Here is a 12,354-nt window from a genome sequence, read left to right as displayed (position 1 = left end):
GAACCGTTAGAGAACCCGGGACTCATGAGGAACGCTGCGTTCAGGTTCCAAAAAACAACAGCCATTTGTTTTCTTGTCCTCCCTCCCTTTTTCTCTCAGGGTGGGGGGTGAGGGGGTGAGGTGGGGGGGGAGTTAAACTGATAAATTAGACCTCATTTATTGGACAACAGTTTGAGTCGATACCCGGGGGCCTCCGCTCTGCAGCGAGGACGAGGAGCCGCTAATTGGTTCTCTGTGTGTTTGGATGGGGGGCACACACACACACACACACACACACACACACACACACACACACACACACACACACACACACACACACACACACACACACACACACTCACTTACACAAACTTACACACACACACACTTAAACACACACACACACACACATACACACACACACACACACACACACACTCACTTACACACACACTCACTTACACACTTACACACACTCATACACACACACACACTTACACACACACACACACACACACACACACACACACTTACACACACACATACACACACACTCACACACACATAGAGGCGTTTGTCTCGGCGGCACACGCCACGAAAACAGACGAGACAAGTGCTTGATTTGACAGCCGGTGTGTGTGTGTGTGTGTGTGTGTGTGTGTGTGTGTGTGTGTGTGTGTGTGTGTGTGTGTGTGTGTGTGTGTGTGTGTGTGTGTGTGTCATGTATAGATTTTTGTGTCTGTTGTTTTGCTGTATTTGTGTGCTTCTTTTACTCAGTCAATCACATTTAATTGACACCGCTGGGCTGCGGCCCGGCGCCCCGCGGCATGCTGGGATGACAGGCCTTTAATGCCAACGAGAGCCGAGGAGGAGGTTCTTCTGCCCGTGAAGGATGAGCTCCTCCGCCCGTCAACACCATTAATTGATGTAACAACAGCGATGATGGATACTAATAAATACAACCTTTAAGAAAAAAAAAGGTAATTAGACGGCGTGCGGCTGATAAACACCATTCGTCTTCCTCGGACGCCGTCAGACGGACGACGCGAGGCCTTCGTCTACATGCAGATCAAACCGGACATTTGCATTTTTGGCTTCGACGGTGAAACAGTTTGTTCTGCAGCAAACTCTGACTTCCTGTTGTTCTTCATCCTGACCCAGAAACTTAGAACCAACCAGTGAACAGGAAGTGACCATATATGGACTGAGGAGGAGTGACGTAGAGACGCCGTATACGTCTCTGGTGTCGACCTGTCAATCAGTGTGTAGCCCCGCCCTAAAGCATCCCCTGCTTTATGGTCTGTTTGACTCTAAATGGAGCATCATTTACTAAATGAACATCATGCTGTATTGAAGAAGACTTGAAACTAGAGATTGAGACCATAAACTCATGTTTACAATGTTTACTGAGGGAATAAATCAAGAGAGAAGTAGAGTCATTTTCTCATAGACTTCTATACAACCAGAGGAGTCGCCCCCTGGTGGACAGCAGAGAGAATGCAGCTTTAACACATGAAGCTCTGACTTCAGTCACCACTATTGGTCTGACGATGATGAGCCTCTGCGGTCGAGGGTTTATATCCTTCTACATGTTTCTGCTCGTTGTTTACTGTCTGATTAACAACTTAAGAGCACGAGAACGAGCAGATTGTCCAACAAGTAGCAGCTCAGCCTTTAAAAATGAAACTAATAAAAAGCGAAATCCTCATCAGACACTAGTTTGTAGAGATTAGAGGAGAGACATTTCTTTCAAAAAAGACACAATTAATTGTTAGTAAATTTATTTTGAAAACAATTTTGGCTTTTTCAAAGAAGCATACATATATATTGATTCTTTTTAAGTATATAAATCAGCTGCTTCAATGGTATAATTCATTTTTTAGATACATTTTCATTCATATATTTTTACTTGATAAGCTCTTCACATACTGTAATTGTGAGTTATGTTGAATTTATTTTGCAATCTTTGCTTTATCTTTATTATAATTTACTTTACTTCATTTATTAATTGTTCACTCATGAAACAGTTCCCTTTAATATTTAACTTCATCCATCAAAATAAAATACTTTTAAAACACCACGTGGCAGCAAATGTAAATCAAATCAAATGGAGGCAACATAAGAACAAAGACCAAATCAAGTAAAATAAGAAAAATGTAAAAAAAAATATATATATATATTAAAATAAAAGTTAAAAAAATAAAATAATAATAAATTAAATCAAATTAAAAAGTTAAAAAAAATATGTATTAAATTGATACATAAAAAAATATATATATATATAACATAATCAGACTGTTTCCTGTTTCCTGGTGTAAATAAAGTGACACGTCGCTCTGTGCTGCTGTTCCCCTGCGCCGTCAGCAGGGGGCAGCATTGCAGTTTCTTAGCCAGCAGCCGTTTGGCATTTAGCTCCTCCGTCACGCCGTCGATTTTGTTGATTCCGAGCATGAAAACAGCGACGGCGCCTCGTTAAAGTGTTTGTTTCGTCCCCGGAGGACGGACTCACTGGAGGAGCACGCATCATGAATAACGGGCCGTAAACTGCTGTCGTGTTTTTAATTTGCCGCTGTAATTGACAGTGGGATCAGTTTCCTGTGACCGCGGAGACGAGGCCGACTGCTGTCAGAAATACACGAGCGTTAAACTCAAAGAGATGATTGATTTTTATTTATTCTCTTATAAGTTGTTGTTTGTGTGGAAGCAGGAGGTTTCCAGCAGAGATGTTCTTTGATAAACATCTGGTTCTCTCCTCACACAGACCTGAAGGAACGTCTCGTTTACATCTTTAGCTTTAAACTGACTGACTGAGAAAACACACAAGAACTATCAGATCTGATTCTTTTTCACTTTAATCAACCCTCAGACTGATGAACTTCACGGTATCCTGGTGTGATTTAGTTAAAGTTTGACTAAAATGTGACATTTATAATCTGCATTTCATTTTTAAGATATGTGTGGGTTGTTTGTTTAATCAGTTAAAGATGCAGAAGAAGAAGTTTCCTCCATTTTAAGAAAATAAGAAAGTAATTTTTAATGATGGTGTCTTGTTGCCAACTGAAAGCTTCCATCTCATTATGACAAAAATGGTAGTTTGCCTTTTTTTGTCTGACTGCTGGATGGAGCTGAGTGACTGATCTCAATTTACTTTTCATTTCACAATGCATTGGGGATAAATATTGACTTTGTCTGTTTCTGCAGCCCACGGACACGTTACATTTGGAAGTTTTTTGCATTCAGTCAGAGCAAGTGACGTACGCCGTGTGACCGTTATTGAACGTTATGTGGTATAATATGAGAGAAGGTCAGACAAAGACTTTCACTCAGGAGGCCGCTGTTAGTGTTCCTATGAAATAAAAAGTCAACATTGAGTTTACGCTTGTTATGAGATGTTGTAACGCTAAAGAAAGTCTGGAGGGTAGTTATTTATATACGCTAGTTTGGCTGTTACATTGTTACGCTACGTTGTCATATTTTGTTAGGTCCTTATGTTACATTACATTGTTTCTTTTCGTTGTTACGCTACGTTGTTACGCTACGTTGTTACGCTACGTTGTTACGCTACGTTGTTATGTAACGTTTTCTAGTTTTGTGAAAGACATTGATACTGTTACAGCAATCCCAGAAGATTTATCAAATCATTCTGACCTAGAATTGCATGATTCTTTTTAATTTTCAGTAAAATTAAAATCCACTTTTTTCAAGTATCTTGTAACCAGAAAGAAACACTCAGGTTCGCTGGAATCAAGAAAAAGAAAACTTGATTCAGAAGACTTTTAAAACAATACTTGAACTAAGTACCTTTTTATTGGGAACAGGTTGAAATAATCTTCCTGCACTGAGAAACTTTTTTTTCCCACTCACAGAAAAATGATTTCATAAGAATGTTTCTTTTTCTTCCGTGAACATAGAAGCCAATAAACCTCGTTTAGTGTTCTGTGAGAAAACGACGGCCTCAACCCTCTGATCGCTCATTCTCGGTCTGTTATCTCCTCCTGAATGAAGTAATCGTGAAATAAAACCCTCTCATTTCGCTGAGGGGTCCCCCGGGGGCCTCCGGAGGGCCCCCCCGAGGGTCCCCAGACCCCACTTTGGCAGCGGTGGGGGGGCCCGTTTACAGGCTGCGGTAATGATGCTTGTTTGTCCAGCGGTCTGTAAATCACACCGACATTAGAGCTGTCACCGGATCCACTGGAGACACAGCAGACCATCACTAACACCCCCCCGACCCACCGGATCCTTAACAGACAAACACAAACACAAACACTAAAGCCGCCTGCAGAGAACATAAAAGTAGTTTTAAACCGATGCGGACCATCTTTAACAGGAACCTGTGGACCTAGAACAGCAGATCGTTTAGGATTCAAATGAGAAAGGAGCTTTAAAACAGAGACGTAATCACAAACAGTTTGTTTAAATAAATTCCTCTTCGGCTGTGATGGTGAAAGATTTCCATCCAGAGACGGCTGAAGATTCAAATTAATAGTGTTAATAATTGGTTTAATTAACCGACATACAGCACTGATTTTAGGTTCAACAGGAAGAGTGGGATGAAAAGATAATTAAATGTTTAAATTGGCTGATCAGCGACTTTATCTTTTCCAAAATATCTTGATGTGTCTGAACCAAATTTCCTAATTTCATCATTCATCTTCCCGTCAGGATGAACTGTAATAACTTTCATTTAGCGCCATCATCAGGTCAACATTTTAATGTTTCCTATACAGGCGTGATTGCCACGTCTCTACCACGGCAGATTGGCGACGACCAAAGAATGAAGATGAAGAAGACCAAAGAAGAAGACCAAAGAACCAAGATGACGACGACCAAAGAACCAAGATGACGACGACCAAAGAACCAAGATGAAGATGACCAAAGAACCAAGATGGCGTCAACCAAAGAACCAAGAGACGACCAAAGAACCAAAATGGCAATGACCAAAGAACCAAGATGGCGATGACCAATCTACTTTTCTGTTCTTTTACAATAATCATCCATGTTTTCAACTGTGTTTTTACGTGAATTTGTCTGTTTGTTCAGACAGGAAACACCTCCTGACTGAACCCTCCTTCAACGTGGCTCTGATTCCTCCTCCTCGTCTCCTCCTCGTCTCCTCCTCGTCTCCTCCACCCTCAGCAGCGTTCTTCTTTCATTACAGCCGCTTTGTCGGTTAGACGAGCAGCTTTTATTGGCACTGCTGCCTGTAAAATGGGCCGAGAGACTAACCTTTAGAGAGAGAGAGAGAGGGAGGGTTTGTTAGAGGAGAGATGGACGATCAGACAGTAAACAGGAAGCAGTGTGTGTGTGTGTGTGTGTGTGTGTGTGTGTGTGTGTTGTGATATTTATTGGGAAGCGACGGCTCCTTTAACCTCGCCCATCGAACGCCCAGCGCTCCCATTAAGGCTGACTGGGATGTCCACTGGGAGAGAGAGAGAGTGTTTGTCTTTAGAAGGCAGTAGGTTGTTTCTTGGACTGTTTATTGGCCAATTCCTCCGTCTGAGTGTATTTATAGTGAAGTGTGTACTGTAAGTACAACAGTGGGCCTCAATTTAGCTCCTCACAAGAAAATCTTTATGTCAGACAGAGTCTATTATTATTTTTAATACTTATAATTCAATCATATTTAATAAGAAGCCGCCTGTGCCACAATGAATTCTAAATTGAATTTTAGCAACATTTCCTGTCTTTCCCAGATTGAAATGAGAAGATCAGTATTCATGCTGCATTCATGTGATGTCAGAATAATCACAAAAATGTGTTTCCGACTTGACAACTCAAATGTTGGAACACAGAAAACGTTGAAAAACAGAAGAGTTGATGGTAAAAAACATTTTCTATTCATTCATTTTTTGCCCACATGTGATTTGTAATGTAGTGTTGTGCCAAGGCCTTAACCTCTGGATCTTTAAAGTGAAGTCAATGCTTCATGTCTTAAAGCTGCATTCTCTCTCCTGTCCACCAGGGGGCGACTCCTCTGGTTGTATAGAAGTCTATGAGAAAATGACTCTACTTCTCTCTTGATTTATTCCCTCAGTAAACATTGTAAACATGAGTTTATGGTCTCAATCTCTAGTTTCAAGTCTTCTTCAATACAGCATGATGTTCATTTAGTAAATGATGCTCCATTTAGAGTCAAACAGACCCCCCCCCAAAAAAAATTTAATTATTAAAATAATCAAAAAGGAAAAGCAGCAAATCAGGATGCTAGACATTCCTCAACCATCAAGAAAGTTTGACAATAATATTCTGTCAATGGACTATCGCTTTTATTAACTGTTAAAAACATTATATTATAAGCAAAAATCTGAATTGGTAATGTTACAAAAGCTGTCAGATAAACTAGTAGCAGAAGTAGAAAGTGGTATATAAAAATATAAAAATAAAAAAGTAAAAGTACCTGAAACCTAAGGAGAATATTTGATTAAATGTATTTAAATTCCACCACTGTATATGATAAATGTGTAGCATGGTAGCATGCTAACTGTTAGCATGTCATCATCAGCATTAGACATCATTTAAACAGTCAAGATGTGATTGTTGACATCATGTTTTTATTCATTTCTTTCATCAAAATCACAACTTTTTTGTTACAGGCTGCGGTAATAAAATGTTATTTTGGTAAACTTCTTGTTTGGCTGCATCTGATGAGACAACAACCAACAACAGACACTGATGCTTTGAGAAAATAGATTTTATGTTAAACAAACAGATATTGAAGTTTGACTCAGGTTATTGTTTACGTGTTTACGCTGTCACATGATCAATCGTATGTATTGATCCGTATTGTAGGTTGTATTTTGTAAACATCTTTGGATGGGCACTGATTGGAGTCCGGTGTTCGATGCCCCGGCTCACTGCGCGGGGCAGAACGGGCAGGAGTTGTTCCTGCTGGACTGCAGCCAGACCCGGATGCAGTCCTTGTGGATGGTGTGGGAGCAGCCCAGCGGGTGGCGGCTCTCCGGGTCCACGTGGTTCTGGCACATCAGGCAGAGTTTACGGTGCGGGGGGGGCGTCGGCCTCTGGATGGGGCCCGGCGGCGCGGGCCTACTGATGGGCCCCGGCGCCGACCTCTCGCTCTGAGCCAGCTTGAAGCCCACCTGCTCGATCACATCCTCCATCGACATGCCGGCCAGCGTGCCGCGGGAGCTCTTCACCTGCTGCAGCAGCGACATCAGCTGGGCCCTGTTGCATTGTGGGAAACGAGCTCGTAGCCTCTCCAGGATCTTGTCGAGTTTGTCGGCGGGGGCGGAGCCGGCGGGGGAGGCGGGGACGGAGCTGCAGGGTGGAGGGGCTGACTGGGAGGCGACGGGGAGAGACTGGGAGGCGGAGTCACCCTCATGTGGGGAGGGAACTGGTGAAGGGGCGGTGGGGGTGCTGGTAGCGGAGGCGGTACTGGGGGTGGTACGGGGGCTGGTACTGGTCTGGGTATCTCTGGGGAGGGAGGGGTCGGTGCACTGGGATCGGAGGGGGAGGGGCCATGAACTGCTGACGGCTGAGTGGCTGCAGCACCTGAATGCACCGCAGGTCGGCCTGTGGGAGGAAACAAGAGGCGGCATGTTGAACCCCCAGAACACATTCCTGTTAAAAAGATCCACGTAAAGAGGAAGAGGAACAAAAAAACCCACCATTTTAACTTTAGGAGGAGGAAGAGGAGGAGGAGGAGAGTAGGAGGAGGAAGAGAAGGAGGAGGAAGTGGAAGAAGAGGAGGGGGAAGAGGAGGAGGAAGAAGTGGAAAATGAAGAGGAGGAGTAGGAGGAAGAGAAGGAGGAGGAAGTGGAAGAGGAAGTGGAGAAGGTAGAGGAGTAGGAGGAGGACGAAGTGGAGAAGGAGGAGGAGGAAGAGGAGGAGGAAGTGGAGAAGGTAGAGGAGGAGGAGGAGGAAGAGGAAGTGGAGAAGGTAGAGGAAGAGGAGGAGGAGGAGGAAGTGGAAAAGGAAGAGGAGGAGACGAAGTGGAGAAGGAAGAGGAGGAAATAGAGAAGGAGGAGTAGGAAGTGGAGAAGGAGAATATAATTCTATAACCAAGCAAAATGTTAATTTACAGTAACTTGTATTTTAGTCAAAGGTTTTTCTTTAGAGTTACAATCTGGAAGATCTTTGCTTCGTTCTCTCTGGCGACACCTGTGGCCATAAACGGTAACTGCATGTTGAAGGTCAGCTCAGTAGATGGAGTTTTGATGAACAAAGCAATGTTCGACTGTGGACGTATTTTAGACACCTAAAATAATCAATATCAGTTTAAGTAAACGCTATATTTTGAATAATTTCACGCAGTTTCTATGCTCTCTTCAAAAGACACCAGACTCCATTGACAAAAACAGTAATTTTACAGGAGTTGCCCGTCTCCCGTTGCCTCTGTTCGGTTAGTTTGTTTGTGTTACTTTGGCGTTTTAACGGGTTAGTTCAGATTCACCAAAGTCACAAAATAGCATATACAAACTAACCAAAAGGAGGCAGCATTAGACCAGCAACTCCTGTGTTCTGAGAGGTTAAATTACTGGTTTTGTCAATGGAGTCTGGTGTCCTTGAAGAGAGCATAGATACTGCGTGTTTTTTCCTGCTTTATTTGTATTTTTGTGATTGTTATTAATATATTAATGTTAAGTAAAGTACCTGAATTAAATGTACTTTAGGAAAGTACACACATTTTTTACATCAAGTGAGAATATTTTCTGATTAAACTATTTTACACATTTTCCTAATTATATTTTCTATAGAGAGGAGGAGGTGGAGGAGGAGAAGGAGAAGGAAGAGGAGTATATAATGCTACAATTAGCATTATATGTTGTTGATTCTAAAGACATATTTTAACGTGTTACCATGGGGATGTGCGGCAGAGACGGGACGTTGATCCTGGGGAGGGACTCTAACTCCCGACCCTGATGGAGCTGCTGCAGGACCTCCTGGAAGCGGCTCTGGAGGTCGGCCTGGATCCTCCGGACCATGCCTTCCTTCTTCTCCCACTTCTTCCGCTCGTAAAAGAACTCCTCCTGGTTCTCCGCCCTGAGAGTGTTCAGGTACTGACCCATCTGGGACGGGGAACCACAAAGACAACGTCAGAGAGACCCTCCTCACAGTTTACCGTTAACCATCACAGTGTTAAATAAAGTTTAACTGACGATCGTTATCCTCCAATATTCAGTAAAATATGAGATCAGGACGTCGTTTATGCTTTTCTAGCCTCTGGTCTCTGATAATGTTACATTGTAAACAACCAATCTGTGTTTGATTCAACAGGAGGAGAGCTAGTAACGTTAGCAGCACCGCTAACGGCTAACAGGAGGAGAGCTAGTAATGACCTCTCTGATCCAGGCCTCGATTCGAGTCATGGCGACGTCTCTCTGTTTCTCCACGGCGGCGATCTCGTCCCTTAAGGCCTGAAGCTCCGCCTCCCGAGCCTCCTTGCCCGCTCGCTCCATCTCCCGCCTCAGCTCCTCCAGCTCCTCCTGCCACCTCCGCTGCTCCTCGCTCTGCTCCTCAGTGAGAGCCGTGAGTTTCCGGTCGCTCTCCTCCAGCTCCTTGGCCAACCTGGAGAGGAGGAGGAGGAAGAGGAGAGACGAAGAAGAGTTGGAGGGTGAGTTCTTTTTGCTGAAAGGCTTTTATTGTGAAGCAGCTGAAGGCAGCTTGCTTGATATAATTTTTTCTTTTCTTATTATCTGACTTTATATTTGCTGTAAATATCAGCTGGTTTCAGTTGCATCCTTCCTGTGTGACATCATCACATATGAACAGATGTTATTTGTGTCTCTTCCTTCCGTTATGTCCTCTGTGTGTCGGCGGTCTTTACCTGTTCCTCTCCTCCTCGGCTCGGCTCTTCTCTGAGGTCATTTCCTGTTTCTTGGCTAAGAAGTTCTTCCTTGTTGCTTTAGAGTTGTTCAGCTGCAGTTTAACTCGCAGAGACTCCAGTTTGTCCAGAAGAGCCTGAAAACACAGCAGCGGTTAGATAGGTGTAGGTGTGTGTGTGTGTGTGTGTGTGTGTGTGTGTGTGTGTGTGTGTGTGTGTGTGTGTGTGTGTGTGTGTGTGTCGTCTCACCTGGTGCTGCCGGTTGGTGTCCTCCTTCTTCTTCTGCACTTGCTCTTTATGTTTCTCGTGAGCGAGCTCCTCCTCGTCCTGCTTCTTCATCAGACCGTCGTACCGCTCTGTGAGGCCGGAGCCGTATTCCAACATGGCCGCCACCTGACTCTCCCAGTCTGGATCCGTGTTGATGCCCGACTCTGCTGTCGTGTTGTCCGTTTGTACAGCCTTCACCTTCTGCAGCAGGTCTGAGAAAGGAGACAAAACCAGTGAACGGGAGGAGACAAAAACAGTGAACGATAGGAGACAAAACCAGTGAACGAGAGGGGACAATACCAGTGAAGACGAGAGGAGAGGAGACAAAACCAGTGAACAAGAGGAGACAAAACCAGTGAACGAGAGGAGACAAAAACAGTGAACGAGAGGAGACCAAACCAGAGAACGAGAGGAGACCAAACCAGTGAACGGGAGGAGACAAAAACAGTGAACGAGAGGAGACAAAACCAGTGAACGAGAGGAGACAATACCAGTGAACGAGAGGAGAGGAGACAAAACCAGTGAACAAGAGGAGACAAAACCAGTGAACGAGAGGGGACAAACCAGTGAACGAGAGGAGAGGAGACAAAACCAGTGAACGAGAGAGAGAGGAGAGAAAACCAGTGAACGAGAGGAGACCAAACCAGTGAACGAGAGGAGACAAAAACAGTGAACAAGAGGAGACCAAACCAGTGAACGAGAGGAGACAAAACCAGTGAACGAGAGGAGACAAAACCAGTGAACGAGAGGAGACCAAACCAGTGAATGAGAGGAGACAAAACCATGTGAACGAGAGGCGAAAAGACACGAAACAATAGGAGACAAAACTGTAAAAAATACAAAATAAATTAAAAACAGCAACTAGTAAACAGGAGGTGAAAAAACTGTTAAACAAGAGAGTATAATCTCGTAATACCATAGGAGAAAAAAATTGAAACACGAAGAGAAAGAAAATGTAAACAAGGGAAGAAAATCCAGAAAAGAAAAAAAAACGTAAACAAGAGGAGAAAAAAACAAGGAAACGAGGAGGAAAAAAAACAGTAAACAAGAGTAGGAAATAAGTCAACAAGAGTAGGAAAAAACTGTTTATATGAGAAAGAAACTTGTAAACAAGAGGAGAAATAAAATAGTACAAAAGTAGAAAAATGTGTAAACTTTAGGAGAAAAAACTGTAAACAAGAGGAGATAAACAAGTTAACAAAAAGAGAAAATAACACGAAGAAGAGGAGAAAAAAACAGTAAAAAAGAAAGGAGCAAAAACTAGTAAACAAAAAGAGAGAAACAACAGTAAAGTACAGGAGGAGAGAAAGATACGAATGACTCAAAGACAATGTGGAAAACACACAGTGACTACATGAGAAAACACAACAATGATTACAACACTGTCTGGATTCTTCTCCTGCAGGAACCATGAACATCCTCTGAGGACAACCAGTAGATTATGATGACTACATGTACATTACACTTTACATGAGTGAACATTAGACTTTAACCTCTAACACAGTACTCTCACAGTGTGGTGTTAGTACTTGTACTTCAGTACATGATCTGATACTTCCTCCCTCTGTTCCTCCTCTAACACTGACATGCTGTTACCTTCCATCGTCATGTGAGCTAACGCTAGCTTCACCTCCTCCTCCTCCTCCTCCTCCTCCTGCTCCTGGTTCAGGCGGTGGACTCCTCCTGAAGGCATGCTAGCTGTCTCCCCGCTAGCAGCCATGCTAACAAGTGATTTAAAACAAAAATATTATCTTTATTATCTTTATTAGCTGTTGTTTAGCTGTTGTTTAGCTGTCGCCGCCGGTGATTCGCTGAATACCCGGAAGTAACTGTGTGCGTCGCTGAATATGATCCGGCTGAAACGAAGCAAAGCTCGTCTGTGATTGGTTGGCGCTGTTCAAAAGAAACTTTATTGAACAGGAGGACTAGTAACAGACAGAAGGAAGTATTCAGATCCTTTATTCCAGTAAAAGTAATAATGCCACACTTAATTTTAAAAATGTATTTGAATAATTTTGTTTTTAAAACATTTAAACGTAAATAATTACATTTAAATATATTTAATACATACATTATTTAAATATTAATATGAAGATAATAATTAAATTAAGGTTTTTAAAATTCTTTTTGTTTCAAATAATTTTAAACCAAATTAAAACATTTAAACGTAAATAATCCATGAAAACTTTTGATTAAACTTTTCTTTCTAAATGTTTTAATTTGGCCATTTATATAACATTTTTTAAAATTCATTCGAATACTTTTAAATAATTAAAACATTTAAACGTAAATAATTACATTTAAATATATTTAATAAATAGATTATT

At 42.4% G+C, this 12,354-nt stretch overlaps 1 protein-coding gene across 1 annotated transcript; it reads right to left on the bottom strand.

Annotated features, from left to right (window-relative positions):
* Positions 1-6,519: 6,519 nt before the first annotated feature.
* rnf214 (ring finger protein 214) lies at positions 6,520-11,868 on the bottom strand. Its single transcript, XM_054611368.1, is given in 8 exon segments — positions 6,520-7,267; positions 7,270-7,348; positions 7,351-7,509; positions 8,796-9,005; positions 9,276-9,504; positions 9,764-9,897; positions 10,010-10,239; positions 11,624-11,868. Coding segments are annotated over 8 exon segments (1,602 nt in total). The 5' UTR covers positions 11,748-11,868; the 3' UTR covers positions 6,520-6,830.
* Between the last annotated feature and the right edge of the window lie 486 nt (positions 11,869-12,354).

This window comes from Anoplopoma fimbria, chromosome 13 (genome assembly GCF_027596085.1).
Source record: "Anoplopoma fimbria isolate UVic2021 breed Golden Eagle Sablefish chromosome 13, Afim_UVic_2022, whole genome shotgun sequence".
Lineage (NCBI taxonomy): Eukaryota > Metazoa > Chordata > Actinopteri > Perciformes > Anoplopomatidae > Anoplopoma > Anoplopoma fimbria.
The sequence above is the reverse complement of the archived record's forward strand: the minus strand, read 5'-3'. Positions and strand labels throughout refer to the sequence as shown.